This window comes from Coloeus monedula (assembly GCF_965178545.1).
Source record: "Coloeus monedula genome assembly, chromosome: 13".
Lineage (NCBI taxonomy): Eukaryota > Metazoa > Chordata > Aves > Passeriformes > Corvidae > Coloeus > Coloeus monedula.
This window is the reverse complement of record NC_138793.1, coordinates 20,142,728-20,158,762: the sequence shown is the minus strand read 5'-3', so window position 1 is coordinate 20,158,762 and position 16,035 is coordinate 20,142,728. Positions and strand designations below refer to the sequence as shown.

Here is a 16,035-nt window from a genome sequence, read left to right as displayed (position 1 = left end):
CGGTCCTCGCACTTGCCCAGAGAAGCTGTGGCTGCCCCATCCCTGGCAGTGTCCAAGGCCAGGTTGGACGGGGCTTGGAGCAACCTGGGATGGTGGAAGGTGTCCCTGCCCATGCAGAGGAGGGGGTTTGGATGATGCTTAAGGTCTCTTCCAGCTCAAACCCTTCCCTGACTCTGATTGCCCACTTGCCCTGTGGAGGGGGCCTTGGCCACACCTGTGCAGCAGGTAAATCCTTTGAGCACCGGCAGAGCCTCACGTGCAGGAAAGGGATTTGGTTTTCTTAAAACAATTTATTATTTCAATTTTATATAAAAACCATGCAATCAACACTTGGCCACTGCTGGTTTCCCAGCTCGCGTCAGACCCTTTTCCCATGATAAAAAATACAAACTGTGACGACAGCCAAACACAGAGGGCAGGATTTCGGGAAAGCCCTTTGATTTCGGAAAGTGCCTTTCAATGAGTGCACGCTAATTACACCTGGCATGACACGGGCAAAAATCAAACCATAATCTGGGATACAGAAAAATAGAAATCTGCCTGTACATACTGTAGTAAATACAATTCCCTGTGACGGTGCATCTTTGGTCTGTTTTGATCAAGTACCTCATCCTACTTCTCCATCACCAGGTTCATGATCTGAGCCTGGTGGGAGAGCAGCTACGTGGGGCTGGGAGCACGAGGTATTTTGGAGAGCGCCAGAGAAACCCTTTTTCCCCCATGGAAAAGGGAAGAAGGAGCTGATCCTGCCCTCCAGAGGTGGGAGCACCTCACTTCCAGGATTGGGAATGGACCAAGCTGTTCCATACCCTGGAGCCAAGAAACAGCCAGACTACCCCAAAACACCCCATCCCCAGTGAGCCTGAGCTTTTCTCAGTGAGGGAGATGTGGGCACCAGGTCCAGGGGGTGTTGGAGGGGGTTCGGCCACCCCGGGTAGAGACCGGCATGAGTCTGGAGGGGTGAAATGAGGTGGCAGCAGCGGGCCGGGGGTCCCTAATCGTCCTCCTCGCCGCCGCCGTAGAGCTCGGCCAGCTTGCGGAAGCGGCCGCCCCAGTCGTTGAGGTAGTCGTAGTCCTGGTCGCCGTCGGAGGCGGAGGAGTTGAGGGAGCTGAGCGAGGTGGCCTCCGAGCCGCTGCCCTCGTAGTCAAACACCAGCAGCGAGTCGTAGGGGGGGGCCGTGGGGTCCGTGTCGGCCGCCTTCAGGTTCTGGGGGAACAGAGGGGTCAGTGCCTGCGGCCCCTGTGCTGGTGTGGCAGGGAGCTGTCACCCCCTGGCCCCCCTGGGCCAGGACTCACCTCGTCGATGAAGTTTCCGATCTCGTCGGGGTTGGCGGGGCGGGGCCGGTACTGAGGGGCCGCCATCAGCGGGGGGGCCACGTCATTGCGGATCACCTCGGGCCGGGCATCCAGCCCCCGGTGCAGCTGGCTCAGGTCATAGTCCTGGGGAGACGGGAGGAGACAAGGCTCGAGGGACAGCCATGGGCATCGCCACCACCACTTGGTGGGCAGGGTCCAGCAGGCACAGCCATCCCACCTGGTCCTCCTCGCCACCACCCTCCTCGTCATAGTGGTAGACATTGTCCCTCATGTCATCCTCGGGTGGGAGCAGCGGCTCCTTCACCACCTTCCTCCTCCTTGCGAAGAGCAGCAGCAGCAGCAGGAGGACTGCAGGCACAGGGACAGGGCGTCAGGGCAGCAGGGAGAGGGTGACCCGCACTCCGTCCCTCCCGTCCTTGTCCCCAGGTACTCACTGAGCAGTGCCAGGATGCCCCCCAGGATGCCCAGGATGGCGGGCACCCCCATGCCACCAGAGATGAACGCTCGCCGCTCACAGTTCTTGGCTGGCCCCTCGCAGCTGCAGACCTGGGCTCGCACCGGCGTGATCTGCTCCTTGCCCTGCCCGTCCAGCAGCTTCAGGAAGATGCTGTACTCACCCGGCTCCAGCTCCTTCTTCATGCTCAGCTTCACCAGGTCTTGGTGAACCACAGAATCATTTGGGTTGGAAAAGGTCTCCAAGATTATTGAGTCCAGCCATCCCCCAGCACTGCCAAGGCCACCACTGACCCATGTCCCCAAGTGCCACATTAACATAGCTTTTAAATCCCTCCAGGGATGGGGACTCCACCACTGCCCTGGGCAGCCTGTTCCAATGCCTGACCACACTTTCCATTAATGAATTTTCCCCAATATCCAACTGAATCTCTCCTGGCACAACTTGAGGTTGTTTCCCCTTGTCCTGTCCCTTAGGAGCAGATCCTGACCCTCACCTTGCTGCACCCTCCTGCCAGGGAGCTGTGGAGAGTGAGAAGGTCCCTCCTGAGCCTCCCCAGCTCCCTCAGCCACTCCTGGTGCTCCAGCCCCTTTTCCAGCTCTGGCTTGGGAACACCCTTGGCACTGGCACAGGACTTTGCCCCGTGGCAGGTCCCCAGCGTAGTGCCCACTGCAGGGCCCAGCACCAGAGCAGGTGGCACCCACCTGGTGGAGTCACCCTGGCAGTCCAGTTGCTGCCGGAGCCGTGCATCAGCTCTGCCCTGAAGGGGAAGGTGTTGGGGGGCAGGTCCTTGTCGACGATGTTCAGCGTCTGCTCCTCGGGCTGCTGGTTGCAGATGTCGAAGCTGCGGGGCTCTGGCACAGGCCCGTTGTCGTTCACATCCTGGAGCAGGAGGAGCAGTGTCCCCGTGCCGGTGGCATCGTGTGGTGATCCTGTGGGACTGAGAGTCAGCGAGGCACCCAGGGAGGGGCCTGGACCCCAAAGGGGGACATGGAAGTGGGCAGGGGGGCAGCAGCTGGACACCCTCACCATTGTCCACGGCCAGGACAATGGCCTTGTAGGTGCTGTTGATGACATGCGCTGCCTCCCGGTCCAGTGGCTGGGCTGCCGTGACGATGCCGTTCTCAGGGTCAATGGCCAACCACCCCGCAGGATCACTGCCCATGCGATACCTGGGGGCAACCAGGGGTCAACAGGGGGAGAGAAAGGGGCACATGGTGCAGCACAGCCCCTCAGACACCCTAGCAAAGGCCCTGCCACCATCACCCTCCACTCACGTGATTTTCTGGCTCTGGTCCTTGTCGGGGTCCTGGGCCGTGTAGGAGGTGACCTGGTATCCCACCGGTACATCCTCCATCACCTCCACCTGCTTGACTGGGGGTATGAAGATGGGGGCTTCATTCACATCCTTGACCAGCACCAGGACACTGGCTGTGGCAGGATTCAGGGCCACGGTGAAGGGGACCTCGTTCTCCACCGACACCACAAGCTTGTACCGGTTCTGAGTCTCATAATCCAGGCCCTGAGGATGGGAGAGAAACCGGGTAGTGCCAGAAGGGAGTCAGCTGGTGCTGAGGCAGCCATGTGGCAGCAGGACCCACCTTGGCAGTTTTCAGGAGCCCATCGTTGGTTTTGGGGTCAGTGGTGATCTCAAAGTCGCCCTGCGGGTCCCCGCTCTGGATGCGGTAGACGGCATGCCAGGCCGGAGAGCCTGGCAGGTCCTGGTCCGTCACATGCAGCCGGGCCACCAGCACCCCCACCTCATTCTCGTTCACTGAATCCTCATACTGTAAAATGGGACAGGGACGGTCACCTGTGTGGCCCCAGGCACCCCAGCTGGGGGCTCGTGCTATGATGCCTGGGAGGGCAGCGGCTGGGGCTGGCTGGTACCATGGCAGGGTTGAAGACGGGAGGGTTGTCGTTGACATCGGTGACTTCGATGATGGCGGTGGCGGTGTTGGTCAGGCCAGTGCCCTCCTGGTCCGCAGCCTGGATGATCAGCGTGTAGTTGGGAGTGGTCTGCAGGGCAAAATCACCCCAGTTAGGGCTGGGGTGGGGACTGGGGTGTTCCCCTCCTCCAGGCATCACCTGCCTGCTCCTCCACCCTTCTTTAGCCTTGCTCTTCCCTGCTGGCACAGAGGTAGCCGATGTCCCAGCTGCCCACCCGAGGGGCTGGCACTGCACCCACTCCAGGGCTCAGTAAGGCTGGGAGTCCCTGGAGTGTCCCCAGCACAGCTCCTGGTGGGCTCGAGGCTGCAGACACCCCTACAGGCAGGGACAGTGACCCAGGGATGGCACGTCCCAAAACCAGATGGACACCAGGGCTCCAGCATCCCTTTTACCCCATGGCACATCCCACTGTGGAGTTGCCACAGGTTCCCCTGGGCCATGGCAAGGTGCCCACCTCCCGGTCCAGTCCTGTGCCAATGACACTGATGATGCCCTTCTCGGCGTTGATGGTGAACATCTGCTGTGGACCCTTGGGCTCCTCGCTGAGGATGGAGTAGCCGATGATGCCGTTGTTCACGTTGATCCCATCATCTGCATCCGTGGCGTTCACGGTCATCACGGACGTGCCTGGACACGAGGACAAGCCAGGGAGATTTTATCATGGGACAGAATCCACTGGACACCCTGGCACTGCTCCCGCTCAGGGCTCTGTGTGGTCCTGGCTCAGAGTCCCCCACATACCCGGCTTTGCATTCTCCTCAATGTAGCCAACAAACACTTGCTGGGTGAAGACGGGCCGGTTGTCATTCTGGTCAGTGACGGTGATGATGATCTCCATGGGATCCTCCACGGGCTGCCCGTTGGCTGACACGGCATGGGAGTAGAGCTGCAAGGGCACAGTCAGTGTGTGTGGAGCCCCCCAGGACCACCGCCGTCCCACCACAGACCCCCCCCCCCCACTCACCAAATATTTATCCTTCTGCTCCCGGTCCAGGGGTTTCGTCACCTCCAGCCACCCTGTCTCCCGCTCGATGATGAAGACACCCACGGGGATGGTGTCTGCTCCCTGCCCCGTGATGCTGTAGAAAACCTTCATCTCCTTGTCCTTGTTGGATTTGATCTGGCAGCAAGGCAGGAAGAAGGGGGTGGAGACATGTCCCAGCACTCTGGGGACACCCCGGACCCTGCCTGGTCCCTGAGGGGACACGTACCTGCACCAGCTTCTTGGGGAAGGGCCCCCGCTCATTCTCGGGGCAGTTGATGGGGGGGATGACCCAGTCCCTCTTCTGCCGCCGGAGGCCGTGTCCATGCTCCGGGAAAATCAGCATGTCGGGTACTGTGTCCTGTTGGGACAGTGGCTCTGCTCAGTGCCAGCCCCTTGCTGAGCCCTCTGCACCAGGGACAGGGGCTGCTGTGACCCCAGGGAGTGGGTCTGTCCTTTACCTGCTGCATCCGCTCGTGGTGTCGGTGCTGGTGCCGCCGCCGGCGCAGGATCACCTTGGCCGAATGCTTCTTGCCCACAGCGTCCCAGGTGTGCACAGCGAAGGTGATCTCCCCCCGCTGGAGCTGCAGGGGCCGGGTGGCAGAGACGACGCCATCCCTGCTCACCTTGAAGCGCGTGTCGTCGGAGAGGAAGGCGGCACGGTGCGACTCACCACAGTCCACAAAGCTCACTGGGGACAAGGGACCGAGTGGCAGGAGGTTCTGGGGACATGGGCACACGCAGCACAGCCACATCCCAGCGGCATGGGGTGTGGGGTCACAGCAGTGGTGGGGATGCTCCACACACAGTGACACATGCCCTGCCAGGATTCCACCGGGGCATGACACACGGTGCATCCCTGCCCTGGCTTTGGTCCAAGATGGGACATGGCAGGACCTGGTGTGCCACGGGATCCCTGCCGGACAGTGACAATGGAGCAAGTGGCACTTGGCACAGCACATCCCTGTCCCCAGCACCATGTATGATATGGCACCGGGCACAGCACATCCCCACATGGGTGTATCCCTGTGGCACAGTGTGTCCCCAAGCGTGGCGTGTCACCACCACTGTGCTTCTCCAGCTGCTTTTCCAATAAAAGCAAGGGCAGCAGTCACTCACCTACACTGGCACCCAGTGTCCTGGCAGCCAGAACCCCCGCGAGCCCCAACCCCAGGGAGAGCGGCCAGGCGGGGTCCCGGTGTCACTAGCTGGGGTCCCGGCTGGGCGCGGCAGAGCCACGAGGCAGCGGTCAGCCGGCATCACATGAGCGGGGCCGCGCGGCCACAGCTCCCGAACAAACGCCCTTTGTCTGCGACAGAGCTGTTGGAGCCAGCGGCACCGAGGCTCCGGAGCCAGCACTGCCACCATCGCCCCGGCGTGACCCGCGCCTCGGCAAGGGGCCGTGCGGGGCCGGGCCGGGCTGGGCACGGCCGCACGGAACGGGGCCCGCGGGGTTCCGTCAGCCCGCGAGCAGCCCAGGAATCCGGGCTGGCTGTGGGTGGAGGGCGAGCGATCGCTGCCCCCCTGCCCACCACGGTGCCCCCGACTCGTTCCAGGAGGAGCCACCGGCGCGATGCCAGCCCCGCTCAGCCCCACGGCGGGACCCCCGGCCAGGGCTGGGGAGCCGGTGGGGCCGGCTGGGCAGGAACGTGCCGGGGCAGGCGGGAAGCAGAGGCGGCCGCGGGCGCGGAGCTCGGCCCTGGCCCGGGGCCCCGTGGGAGCAGCGAGGGGCAGCACGAAGCCCCCAGCCCCACACTGAGTACAATGAGTGCTCGGTGCTCAGCCCGCACGGGGTTCAATGAGGGTGCTCAGAGCCCGCTCCCCCTTTCCTGCTCTCCCCCCTTCCAACTCCCCCCCCTTCCCACCTGGCCATGCACAACCTGTTTTTCCAGCTTGGCTGAAGGAGGGCTGTCCCCAGCCTTCCTCTCCCCGGGGCTGGGAGCTGGGGGAGGTGGAGGGGGGGCCCTCTCTTGGGAATGATGGGGGTGGGAGAAAAGGAGAGCTCAGGGAGTCCCACAGGGGGTTCCCCCCACTTCCAGTCCCCCCCACCACCACCTACAGGGCACTGGGACAACCAGACTCTGGTACAACCAGGCTGCCAAAGAGGGTGTGGGGCTGAGACCCCACGCAGGGGAACAGGGCAGCCCCCAAAGCCACCTCACATCGTGTGAGGTCTCAGTGGGGCTGGGCACAGGCAGAGCAGGGTGTCACCATCCCTGCAGTGCCACCACCCCACGTGTTGCACATGGGCAGCAGCGTCAGGGCGGGGGGCTCACCCCAGGGTGAAGGTGCTGCAGGGTGACACATCCCACTGACGTCACCCGAGTTTCGCTGTGACTTCAGACTCTCAAGGTTTCTCCACCCGGAGCTGACGGGGACTGTTCCAGCCCCCACCACATCCCCACTACCCCAGAGCCCCCCAACCCACAGAGCAGAGCCCTGGTGACGCCGCGGCCCCCGCGCAGGTGTTGCTGTTCACCGCCCCGGCGCCGCGCGGGGCCTGTCTGGGCCTGCTGGAGGGAAAACACCGCGCTCAACTCACCAAGCTAATTACAGGCCGGCTCGTCAGCCTGGCCGTGAGCTTTGGGGTGCTCTGTGGCCCAGCACGGCCTGGCACCCACCAGGCTCAGCCACCCCATGGCTGGCATTGCCGTGGCACAGCTCTGAATCACTGGGTGCCACACAGGCCTCAAGGGCAGATGGCCCCTTCCTTCCTCCCACGCCCTGAGTGTGCCCGGAACCCAAAACTGAAAGTGCTGGTGCCAGGACAGAGGATTTTCCGCAGGTCCCGGTGCTGCAGAGAAGTCACAGGCCTGGCCGTCACCCTGGTATCAGGCCCAGCCCTCATGGACATTGGCTTCTGCACGTTAATGATCAACCAGAAGGCAAACAAACACAATTCCTGGGGTATGATGTAGGGTCCAATTCCTGGCTCTCCCAGGTGAAGCCGTTACGGAGCTGAGGATGTTTGAGAGCCCCTGCTGCAGCACTGGGTGCTCAGTACCCCTCAGCTCTGTCCCCACTCAGCCACCCTGGCACACACACCGCAGTGCCAGCACCACTCTCAGCCATGAACTGGTGCAGATGGTAATGGCCACTGCGCAGCCCCAGAGCCCTCAGAGTCCTTTTTGGGGACCGCAGAGTGGCAGCAGGTGCCCAGCACACAGATCCCCAGTGCCCCCTTGTCACACCAGAACAGGGCTTTGGTGCCAGCATAGTGGGACACTATGTCCCCAAAAGCCTAGGAGCCCATCGTGGTGCCTTGTCCCCATGCCAAGAGCTGCCCTGGGGGCCTACACTGAGGGTCCAAAGGAGGGCTCACCCTGGTGAACCCTGGGTGCCAGGTGAGGCTTGGGGCAGGGCAGGCGCCTGCGCACCCCACACCCCAACCTGCCGGCCCCAACAGGTCTGCGGCGCCTGAGTCAGCGCCGCCCGCGCTGGCGCACCCCGGGGAGCGGCTCCCGCTGCCCCCGCGCCACGATGCCCTCCCACCAGGAGGGCCAGGACCACTGGTGCCCGCGCTGGGACCACCGGGGCCCTCAGCGTGGCCCCACCGCTGCATGTGGACACACCACCACGGCTCTGTCCCCTGTGCCACCTGCCACCACAGTAAGCCTGTCCCCAACGCCATGGCACTGTCCCCACCGCGATGGCACCACCCCAATGGCACCATCCCCACTGCCACAGCCCTGTCCCACGGCCACGCTGGCATCACTCGGGCACAGAGCCACGGCTTCATGTCCCCCTTTGCCCACCCCTGTCCCACAACCCCCCTGTACCCACAGTCCCGTCCCCGCAGCCACCCTATTCTCCACACCCGCTTGTCTCCGTGTCCTTACCTCGTCCCAGTGCCCGTCCTGCCGCCACGCTGTCCCGCGGCACCGTCAGAGCGAAGGTCTCGGCGGTGAAGCCGGGCTGGCACGACGCTGCCCGCTGGCACAGCCGCTGCCCGCTCTGCCCGGAGAGAGACGTTAGCACCGGGCAGGGTCCCGAGCAGGGTCCCGCTGCCCCGGGCAGGGTCCTGCCGTCCCATTTCGTGGCTCACCTGGAGCAGGAACAAGAGGAGGCAGAGCGGAACCGAGCAGCCCGCCCGCCGCCCCATGGCCGGTGCCGGTGCCGGTGCCGGTTGGTGCCGGAGGGATCGGGAGCTGCCGCCGCGGAGTCGCAGGTGCGTCCGGTCCCCTCCCGATCCCGCCCCGCAGGTGTCGACCCCGCCGGGAACCGCCCCGTCCCGCCCCGACGGGAGGCGGTCCCGCCCCGCCCGCACCCGGGACCCCGGTATTCCCGGTACCCCCTACGCCCGGTATCCCGGTACCCCCCACGGTACTGCTGGGGAAGTACTTCTCCCGCGGTCCCTGCTACCGTGGTACCCCCGTTACCGTTTCAGCCCGCGGTACCCCCAGCCCACCACCAGCCCCCAGTACCCCCAACATCCCTGGTGCTCTGCCTGTCCCGCGTACCCCCAGCTCCCGGTGCCCCTGGTATTCCCAGCTGCAGCCACAGAGCCCCCGGGCTTTCCTTGCCTCTCCCGTCCAGGGCTGTGGGAGCAGTGGGTGTTGGTGGGTGACAGGAGCCAGGAGTACCCCAGGGTGTCCCCATGCCACAGCCCCACAGGTCCCGGCTCTGCAGTGGGGGCAAACATCGTACCCAGGGACCCCCCGGGCAGGAAGGGCCCCTCAGGATGCTGCAGGCCCTGTCTTCCCCCATACCCCTCTGTCCCAAAGCACTGCATAGCTGGGGGTGACCCCATGGAAAGGGACCCCCAGGGATTCCCAGTGCCACCAGCTGCCCCCATCCCACACCTGTCAGGAGCTGATCCTGGAGCCAGTGGGAGACCCCCAGAGCTCGGGGTCCTGCCAGGGCCAGAGGCTGCTGTGCCCACCCATGCTAGCACCCATGGTCATCTCAGGGGGTTGGGGTGGCAGCCTGGGGGCTGCAGAGCTCCGGCTGCCCAGGCCAGGAGGGATTTAACACCAGGAATGCCCAATGCCACCAATGTCACCCCATGGAGGAGAGATTGGAGGTCAGTGCCCTGCCCATGCCCATCAGCACCCCTTTTGGACAAGGACACCCTGGGGGAGGCATGGGCACTACCCCTGCATGGGTGACACTGCAGCTGTGCCATAGGTTCCACACTGGGGTGGACAAGGGGGGACAGGGCTGGGGAGGGGTCACTGCAGGGCTGCGCGCAGCGCTGACCTCCAGGGCACAAAGTGACACAGAGCCTGGAGCGTCTAAAAAAACCAAATCCTTTATTAAAACTGACCCAGCTCCCATCCCCTCATCCGCAGCATCACACGCCGTCATTCCATACCTTAAAAAATAGATAATAACCACAAAATCGCAGGCGAGGAGGTGAGGGGGCTGCGCTGGGGTGGGGGGGCATGGCGGGGGGAACCCCCAAGGCACAAAAGCAGCAATAAGGCGGGGGCAGCGGGCCGGGGGTCCCTAATCGTCCTCCTCGCCGCCGCCGTAGAGCTCGGCCAGCTTGCGGAAGCGGCCGCCCCAGTCGTTGAGGTAGTCGTAGTCCTGGTCGCCGTCGGAGGTGGAGGAGTTGAGGGAGCTGAGCGAGGTGGCCTCCGAGCCGCTGCCCTCGTAGTCAAACACCAGCAGCGAGTCGTAGGGGGGGGCCGTGGGGTCCGTGTCGGCCGCCTTCAGGTTCTGGGGGAACAGAGGGGTCAGTGCCTGTGGCCCCTGTGCTGTCACCCCCTAGGCTCTTCAGGTCAGGACTCACCTCGTCGATGAAGGTGCCGATGTCATCAGGGTTGGCAGGGCGGGGCCGGTACTGGGGGGCTGGCAGGAGGGTAGGGGCCACGTCATTGCGGATCACCTCGGGCCGGGCATCCAGCCCCCGGTGCAGCTGCCGCAGGTCATAATTCTGGGGACACACACATGGAGAGGGGCAGAGTCAGGTTGTCCACGCTGTCCACCAACCCCCTCATCCCCACACCCACCTGGTCCTCCTCGCCACCACCCTCCTCCCCGTAGTAGAAGATGTTGTCCCTTGTGTCATCCTCGGGCAGCAGCAGAGGCTCCTTTGTCACCTTCCTCCTCCTCACGAAGAGCAGCAGCAGCAGCAGGATGACTGCAGGGAAGAGTGCCATCAGCGGGGACGTGTCCCCCACTGTGCCCAGGGCAGGGGTGTCCCCAGAGCCCCAGGACCCCCAGGATCCCCACTCACGCAGCAGGGCCAGCAGCGCGCCCAGGGTGGCGAGGACAAAGGGCAGGGCAGTGACAGGCTGGGGTCTCTGGGGACAGCCCTGTGCCAGCCCCTCGCAGGCGCACACCCGTGCGGTGACAATGGTCACTTGGGCTCTGCCCGGCTGGTCCAGCAGCCGCAGGTACACGCTGTAGGTGTCCGGCTCCAGCGGTGCCACCAGCTGCAGTGTCACTGTGTTACCTGTGGGAGATGGGGGGCTCACGGAGGAAGCACCAGGAATGCAGCCATGGCACAGCTGCCTCTGCCGAGAACCCCCCACATTATCTTCAGCCCCACTGCAATACCTGTGTCCCCCACCTCCACAGCCCAGCTGTCCCCCGAGCCGTGGGTGAGCTCAGCACGGAAGGGGCCGGTGTTGGGGGGCAGGTCCCGGTCGGTGACAGTGAGGAGCTGGGGCTGGGGGCTGCGCTGGCAGACAGTGATGTCCCGTGGCTCGGCCTCAGGGCCATTGTCATTCACGTCGAGCAGGGTGAGGAGCAGCGTGCCCGTGCCCGTGGCTGGCGGTGAGCCTGGTGGGGACAATTTTGGAGGGAGGACCCCAAACCCAAGACTCTCATGGGGACATAGATGACTGAGCAGGTATGGGGACAGGGGGTGCCTCAAAACCAAGACTTTCTCAGGGACAGAGACTCTCTGGGCAACAGTGGGTAAAGTGAGGAGTGATGCTGGAGGGGGAAGTCCCAAACCCAGGACCCTCACGGGGCAGGGGTGGGGCTGGGCAGTCCCTGCACTGCTCCATGCTGGAGCTGGGATGTGTTTCCTGGTGATGGAAGCACGTGCCCCTCACGCGGGAGGGGGAACAAGGGCTCTTTCATGTCCCTCACCATCGTCCACAGCCAGCAGCACGGCCATGTAGGTGCTGTTCTTGACGAACGGGGACTCGCGGTCCAGGTGGTCCCGCGCGGTCACCAGGCCATTCTCGGGGTGCACAGCCAGCCAGCCCGCCGGGTCGTGCCCCACCAGGTACCTGGGGGGCACAGGGGAGCTGGTGCTGCGGCAAGGGGCAGCAGAGACCCCCCCCAAACCTTCACTCCAACCCTGTCTCTGCTCACTTGATCCTCTGGCCCTGCGCCTTGTCAGGGTCCTGGGCCGTGCAGGCGGTGAGGGTCTGCCCCGGGGGTACATCCTCTGACACCGTGGCCAGCTGCACCGGCGGCACGAACACCGGGGCCTCATTGACATCCCCCACAGTGACTGTCACCGTAGCAGTGGCCATCGGCAGCTTCACGACAAAGGGGACCTCATTGGCCACTGCCACGTGGAGCACAAACTGCTGCTTGGCCTCGTAGTCCAGACCCTGGGAGAGGGGGAGACATGGGCAGTGAGAGGGAGACAGGCAGGACCCCACTGTGGGTAGCGATGTGGTGACACGGGGGTGACACAGACCTTGGCGGTGCGGAGGATGCCCTCATTGGTGGCAGGGTCGGTGGCAATGGCAAAGGCACCCCCGTCGTTGCCGCGCAGGATGGAATAGACAGCTCGCCACGCCGGCGTGCCAGGCTCGTCCAGGTCGGTGACAGCCAGCCGGGCCACCTCCCGCCCAGCCACGTTCTCTGGCACGGCCGCCTCGTACTGCGGGTCAGGGGCACCATCAGCACGACAGCCCAGCGGGCACCAGGGAGGGTCACACCCAGCAGGGGGGCCCACGTTACCGTTTTGGGGTCAAACTCGGGGGCATTGTCATTGACATCAGCGATCTCAATGACAGCCAGCGCCGTGGTGGTCAGCCCCTCACCGTCCAGGTCAGCTGCCTGCACGGTCAGTGTGTACTCCCGCACACGCTGTGGTGGACAGACAGACAGACACCTTGTCAGCCCCTGCTTGGGGCTGGGACCCCTGCCCCACGGTGCTGCGGAGCCCACCTCCCGGTCAAGGCCACTGGCAATCACGCTGAGGGTGCCAGTGGCCCGGTTGACGGTGAACATTTGGGGATGGGGCTCCCGTGGCTCCTGGCTGAGGATGGAGTAGGCGATGACACCATTGTAGGTCTCCACCGCATCATCCGCATCCGTGGCTGTCACCTGCATGATGGAGGTGCCTGGGGATGTGGATGTCTGGGTAAGTGGGCTGCTGGGGGGGACGGTGCCAGGGCTGTGCCCAAGGAACATGGCAGGTGGGATGCAGAGCTTCCCAGGGGTCCTACCTGGCAGGGCTCCCTCTGGCACAGAGCCCCTGAACACCTCCTGTGTGAACTGGGGCTTGTTGTCATTCTGGTCTGTCACTGTCACAATGATCTCCATCGGCTCCTCCACTGGCTTCCCGTTCTCGGACACGGCGTGGGAGAAGAGCTGCGGGGTGGGGTGTGAGTGGGGGGCCTGGCAGAGCACCCTAACACCTCCCCGGTGTCCCCTGGCAAGGACCTACGTGGTATTTGTCGATGTGCTCACGGTCCAGCGGCTGCGTCACCTTCATCCAGCCTGACTCCTTCTCAATGGTGAAGATGCCCTCAGGGGGGGCATCCGCTCCCTGCCCTGTGATGCTGTAGAAGATCTTGGTGTCTCTGTCCCGGTTGGATTTGATCTGGAAGGACACACAGACCAAGGAGACGGGTCAGTATCCCCCACCCCATCACACCCTGCCCCGATGCAGTGGGGATGCACCGCCAGCACCCACCTCCATGCCCAGACTCCCCACCCTCATACCTGAACCAGCTTTTTGGGGAAGGGGCCCCTCTCATTTTCAGGGACCTTGATGGGGGGGATCACCCAGTCCCTCTTCTGCCTCCTGAGAGCAGCGCGAGCCCTGGGCAGCTCCTGTGGGATGGGGGTGAGTGAGGGCACAGCCGGCCGGGGGAGCGAGGGGGGGGGATATGCGGGGCAGCATTACCTGGGGGGAGTGCCTGCTCTCTGCGGGAATTGGGGCAGGGTCTGGCTGGCCAGCGGCATCCCGGGGGGAACCAGCACCTCGGGGGGGTATGGCGAGCGCCCTGCTCACCCCCGGTAGCCGCACGGGGCCCCCATCATCCCGCACCCCGACATCGGGCTCCTCCGTCCTGTATGGCCCCACGCAGCCTCCGGAGCGCCCTGCGAGGGTGAGGGGTCAGGGGGATGGGGGGGACCTCTCCCCCGACACCCCCGAGCCGCAACCACCAGCTCCAGGACCCCGCAATCCCCCAGAGCCCCGAGGCGGAGTGGGGCAGGGGACGGTAGAAGAGGGGTAGCGAACACCAGGAGCGGGGCAGGGAACACCGGGCGCCGTACAGGAGCGCAGTGGAAGTTTCGGTGGAAGTTTCGGCTTTGTTTCACACATGATGGGAAATTCCTGGGCGGGCAGAGCCCGGCCCCAGCCCCCTCCCGGTGTGTCACCCCCCTCGGGGCTCCCAACCCCCCGTGGCCAGAACACTGGGCACTGAATCTCCCTCCCCCGCCTCCCACGCTGCATCCCTCGTGCTGGACACAGCCCTGGCTCCGCGCCCCCCCGGGGGAAGGATTAGGGGATTAGCGGAGCTGAGCCAGCTCCGGGCGACCGAGCGGGCCAGGGCGGGACGCGGAGCGGGGCTGGGGGGGCTGCGGAAGGCGTGGAATGGGGCAGGGAGAGCTGTGCCCCACGGCTGCTCCACGCCTGAGGGAGCGAGCCCAGGGGTGACGGTGGGGCCATGCGGGGAGCAGCAACCGTGCCCCGAGGGCAGTACTGGGGCCCCTCCCAGTCGCGATGGCCGCGATAAGGGACATTAATGGGGCTGGAGGAGCATCAGTCACCCTGGCAAGCGGGGCACGAGGAGCCCGGGGAAGCCCCCAACCCATGTCATGGTGGACCCCCAGCCCCGCTCCCCAGCTGTGGCACGGGTTGCTGCTCCCACCGGAGGAGCGGGCGGCACAGGGGGTACCCCACCACGTCCTCGGGGGTCCCTCCATGGGCACTGCTGGGTGCCAAGGCGGAACCACACGGTCGGTGCCGGAGCCATGTGCTGCCCACGGAGGGGGGTCGCAGTGGCATGGCCAGACCCCAGCCTGTGCCCACAGCAGGGGCCTGGCAGCGCCCAGCTCCAGTCATGGCAGGCTCAACTGATGGAAACGGGATGTGAAAAGGGATGTGGTGTCTAAAGCAGGCGGAGGTCGAGGCCCCTCCCTGGCACTTACCGCCAAGGAGAGCTTTTAGTGCTCCCGCGGCCATTAGACGAGCGCTGGCTCCGGCCGCCTTGCCGGGCAGCCCCAGTCTCCCGGGAGCCGCTGAGCGAAGAGGGCAACGGACCCGGGCCAAGCGCCGGCACCGGGCCAAGAGCTGGCAGCAGCAAGACCCTGCCCAGCCTCGGGCCAGACGGACCCCGCACCCCACGGCCGGAGAAGGGTGGCCCTGGGGCACCCAGCCCCATTGCCAGCCCGGCGCCGGCCACCCACCCTGCGGGGACCCACCCAGCCCTGCTCGTAGCGGGCGCCGCATGGCTGGGCCAAAGGCACTGGCATCAGCCGCCACCAGCCGGCCCCACGGGGCACCGCCAGCCCCATGGCCATGCCCCACAGCCCGGGGGGGGGGGCACAGCCCTACAACAAGACCCACAGCCCGGGGCGGAGGCACAGCCCGACACCCCAGGAGCCCAACCAGCCCCGCGGCGCATCCCCACACTCGGGTACCCCCGCCAGCCCCACAGCCGGGGCACTGCCAGGTCTTCCCGAAAAGCAACGGCCCCACCACCGGGGGCAAAGCGATCCCGATCCCGGCAGTGAGGGGGGCCCTGCCGCCCCCTCCAGTGCCCGAAGCCCCGATCCCGGCCCCGATCGCGGCCCCAACCCGTCCCCGAGATGTTCCTGGGGTCCCGGTGCCGCCGCGCCCCGACGGTGCGAGTTACCTAGTGCGGGGAGCGGCCCGCGGCGCAGCCCCGGGAGGACGCACGGCGGGGCCGCGGAGGGGGCGGCTGCCGGCAGGAGCGGGGAGAGGAGGATGAAGACGGAGAGCGGGCAGAGCCCGGAGCGCGGCCCCCGCATGGCCCGTCCGTTGCTGCCGCCGCCGCTCCGGTCGCCGCCCGCCGCGTCCCGCCCCGTCCCGCCCCGCGCCGCTACGCCCCAGGTGAGGCGGCGGCCGCGCAGGTACCGCCCCGCCCCGGAGAGCGGCCCCAGCACGCCCCAGGCACCCCCCGGCAATGCCCTGGACCCCTCCATTACCTCCGGGACCCTC

The 16,035-nt window shown here is 65.4% G+C and overlaps 2 protein-coding genes across 2 annotated transcripts; both read right to left on the bottom strand.

The window, feature by feature from the left end:
• Nucleotides 1–994: 994 nt before the first annotated feature.
• On the bottom strand, nt 995–8,805 carry LOC309577976 (cadherin-1-like; the record flags this gene model as incomplete). Its single annotated transcript, XM_082290291.1, has 16 exons — nt 995–1,207; nt 1,297–1,440; nt 1,535–1,665; nt 1,752–1,973; nt 2,476–2,703; nt 2,801–2,943; nt 3,049–3,293; nt 3,373–3,558; nt 3,662–3,790; nt 4,176–4,348; nt 4,463–4,607; nt 4,686–4,841; nt 4,933–5,064; nt 5,165–5,394; nt 8,543–8,657; nt 8,749–8,805. The coding sequence occupies 16 exons, from the start codon at nt 8,803–8,805 to the stop codon at nt 995–997; spliced, it is 2,649 nt and encodes an 882-aa protein (XP_082146417.1).
• A 1,346-nt stretch (nt 8,806–10,151) lies between these two features.
• Nucleotides 10,152–15,845, bottom strand: LOC309577933 (B-cadherin-like; the record flags this gene model as incomplete). The annotated part of the gene is made up of 15 exons (XM_082290232.1): nt 10,152–10,364; nt 10,438–10,581; nt 10,658–10,788; nt 10,885–11,103; nt 11,208–11,432; nt 11,748–11,890; nt 11,976–12,220; nt 12,310–12,495; nt 12,576–12,704; nt 12,786–12,961; nt 13,067–13,211; nt 13,288–13,443; nt 13,566–13,676; nt 13,750–13,946; nt 15,710–15,845. The coding sequence occupies 15 exons, from the start codon at nt 15,843–15,845 to the stop codon at nt 10,152–10,154; spliced, it is 2,556 nt and encodes an 851-aa protein (XP_082146358.1).
• Between the last annotated feature and the right edge of the window lie 190 nt (nt 15,846–16,035).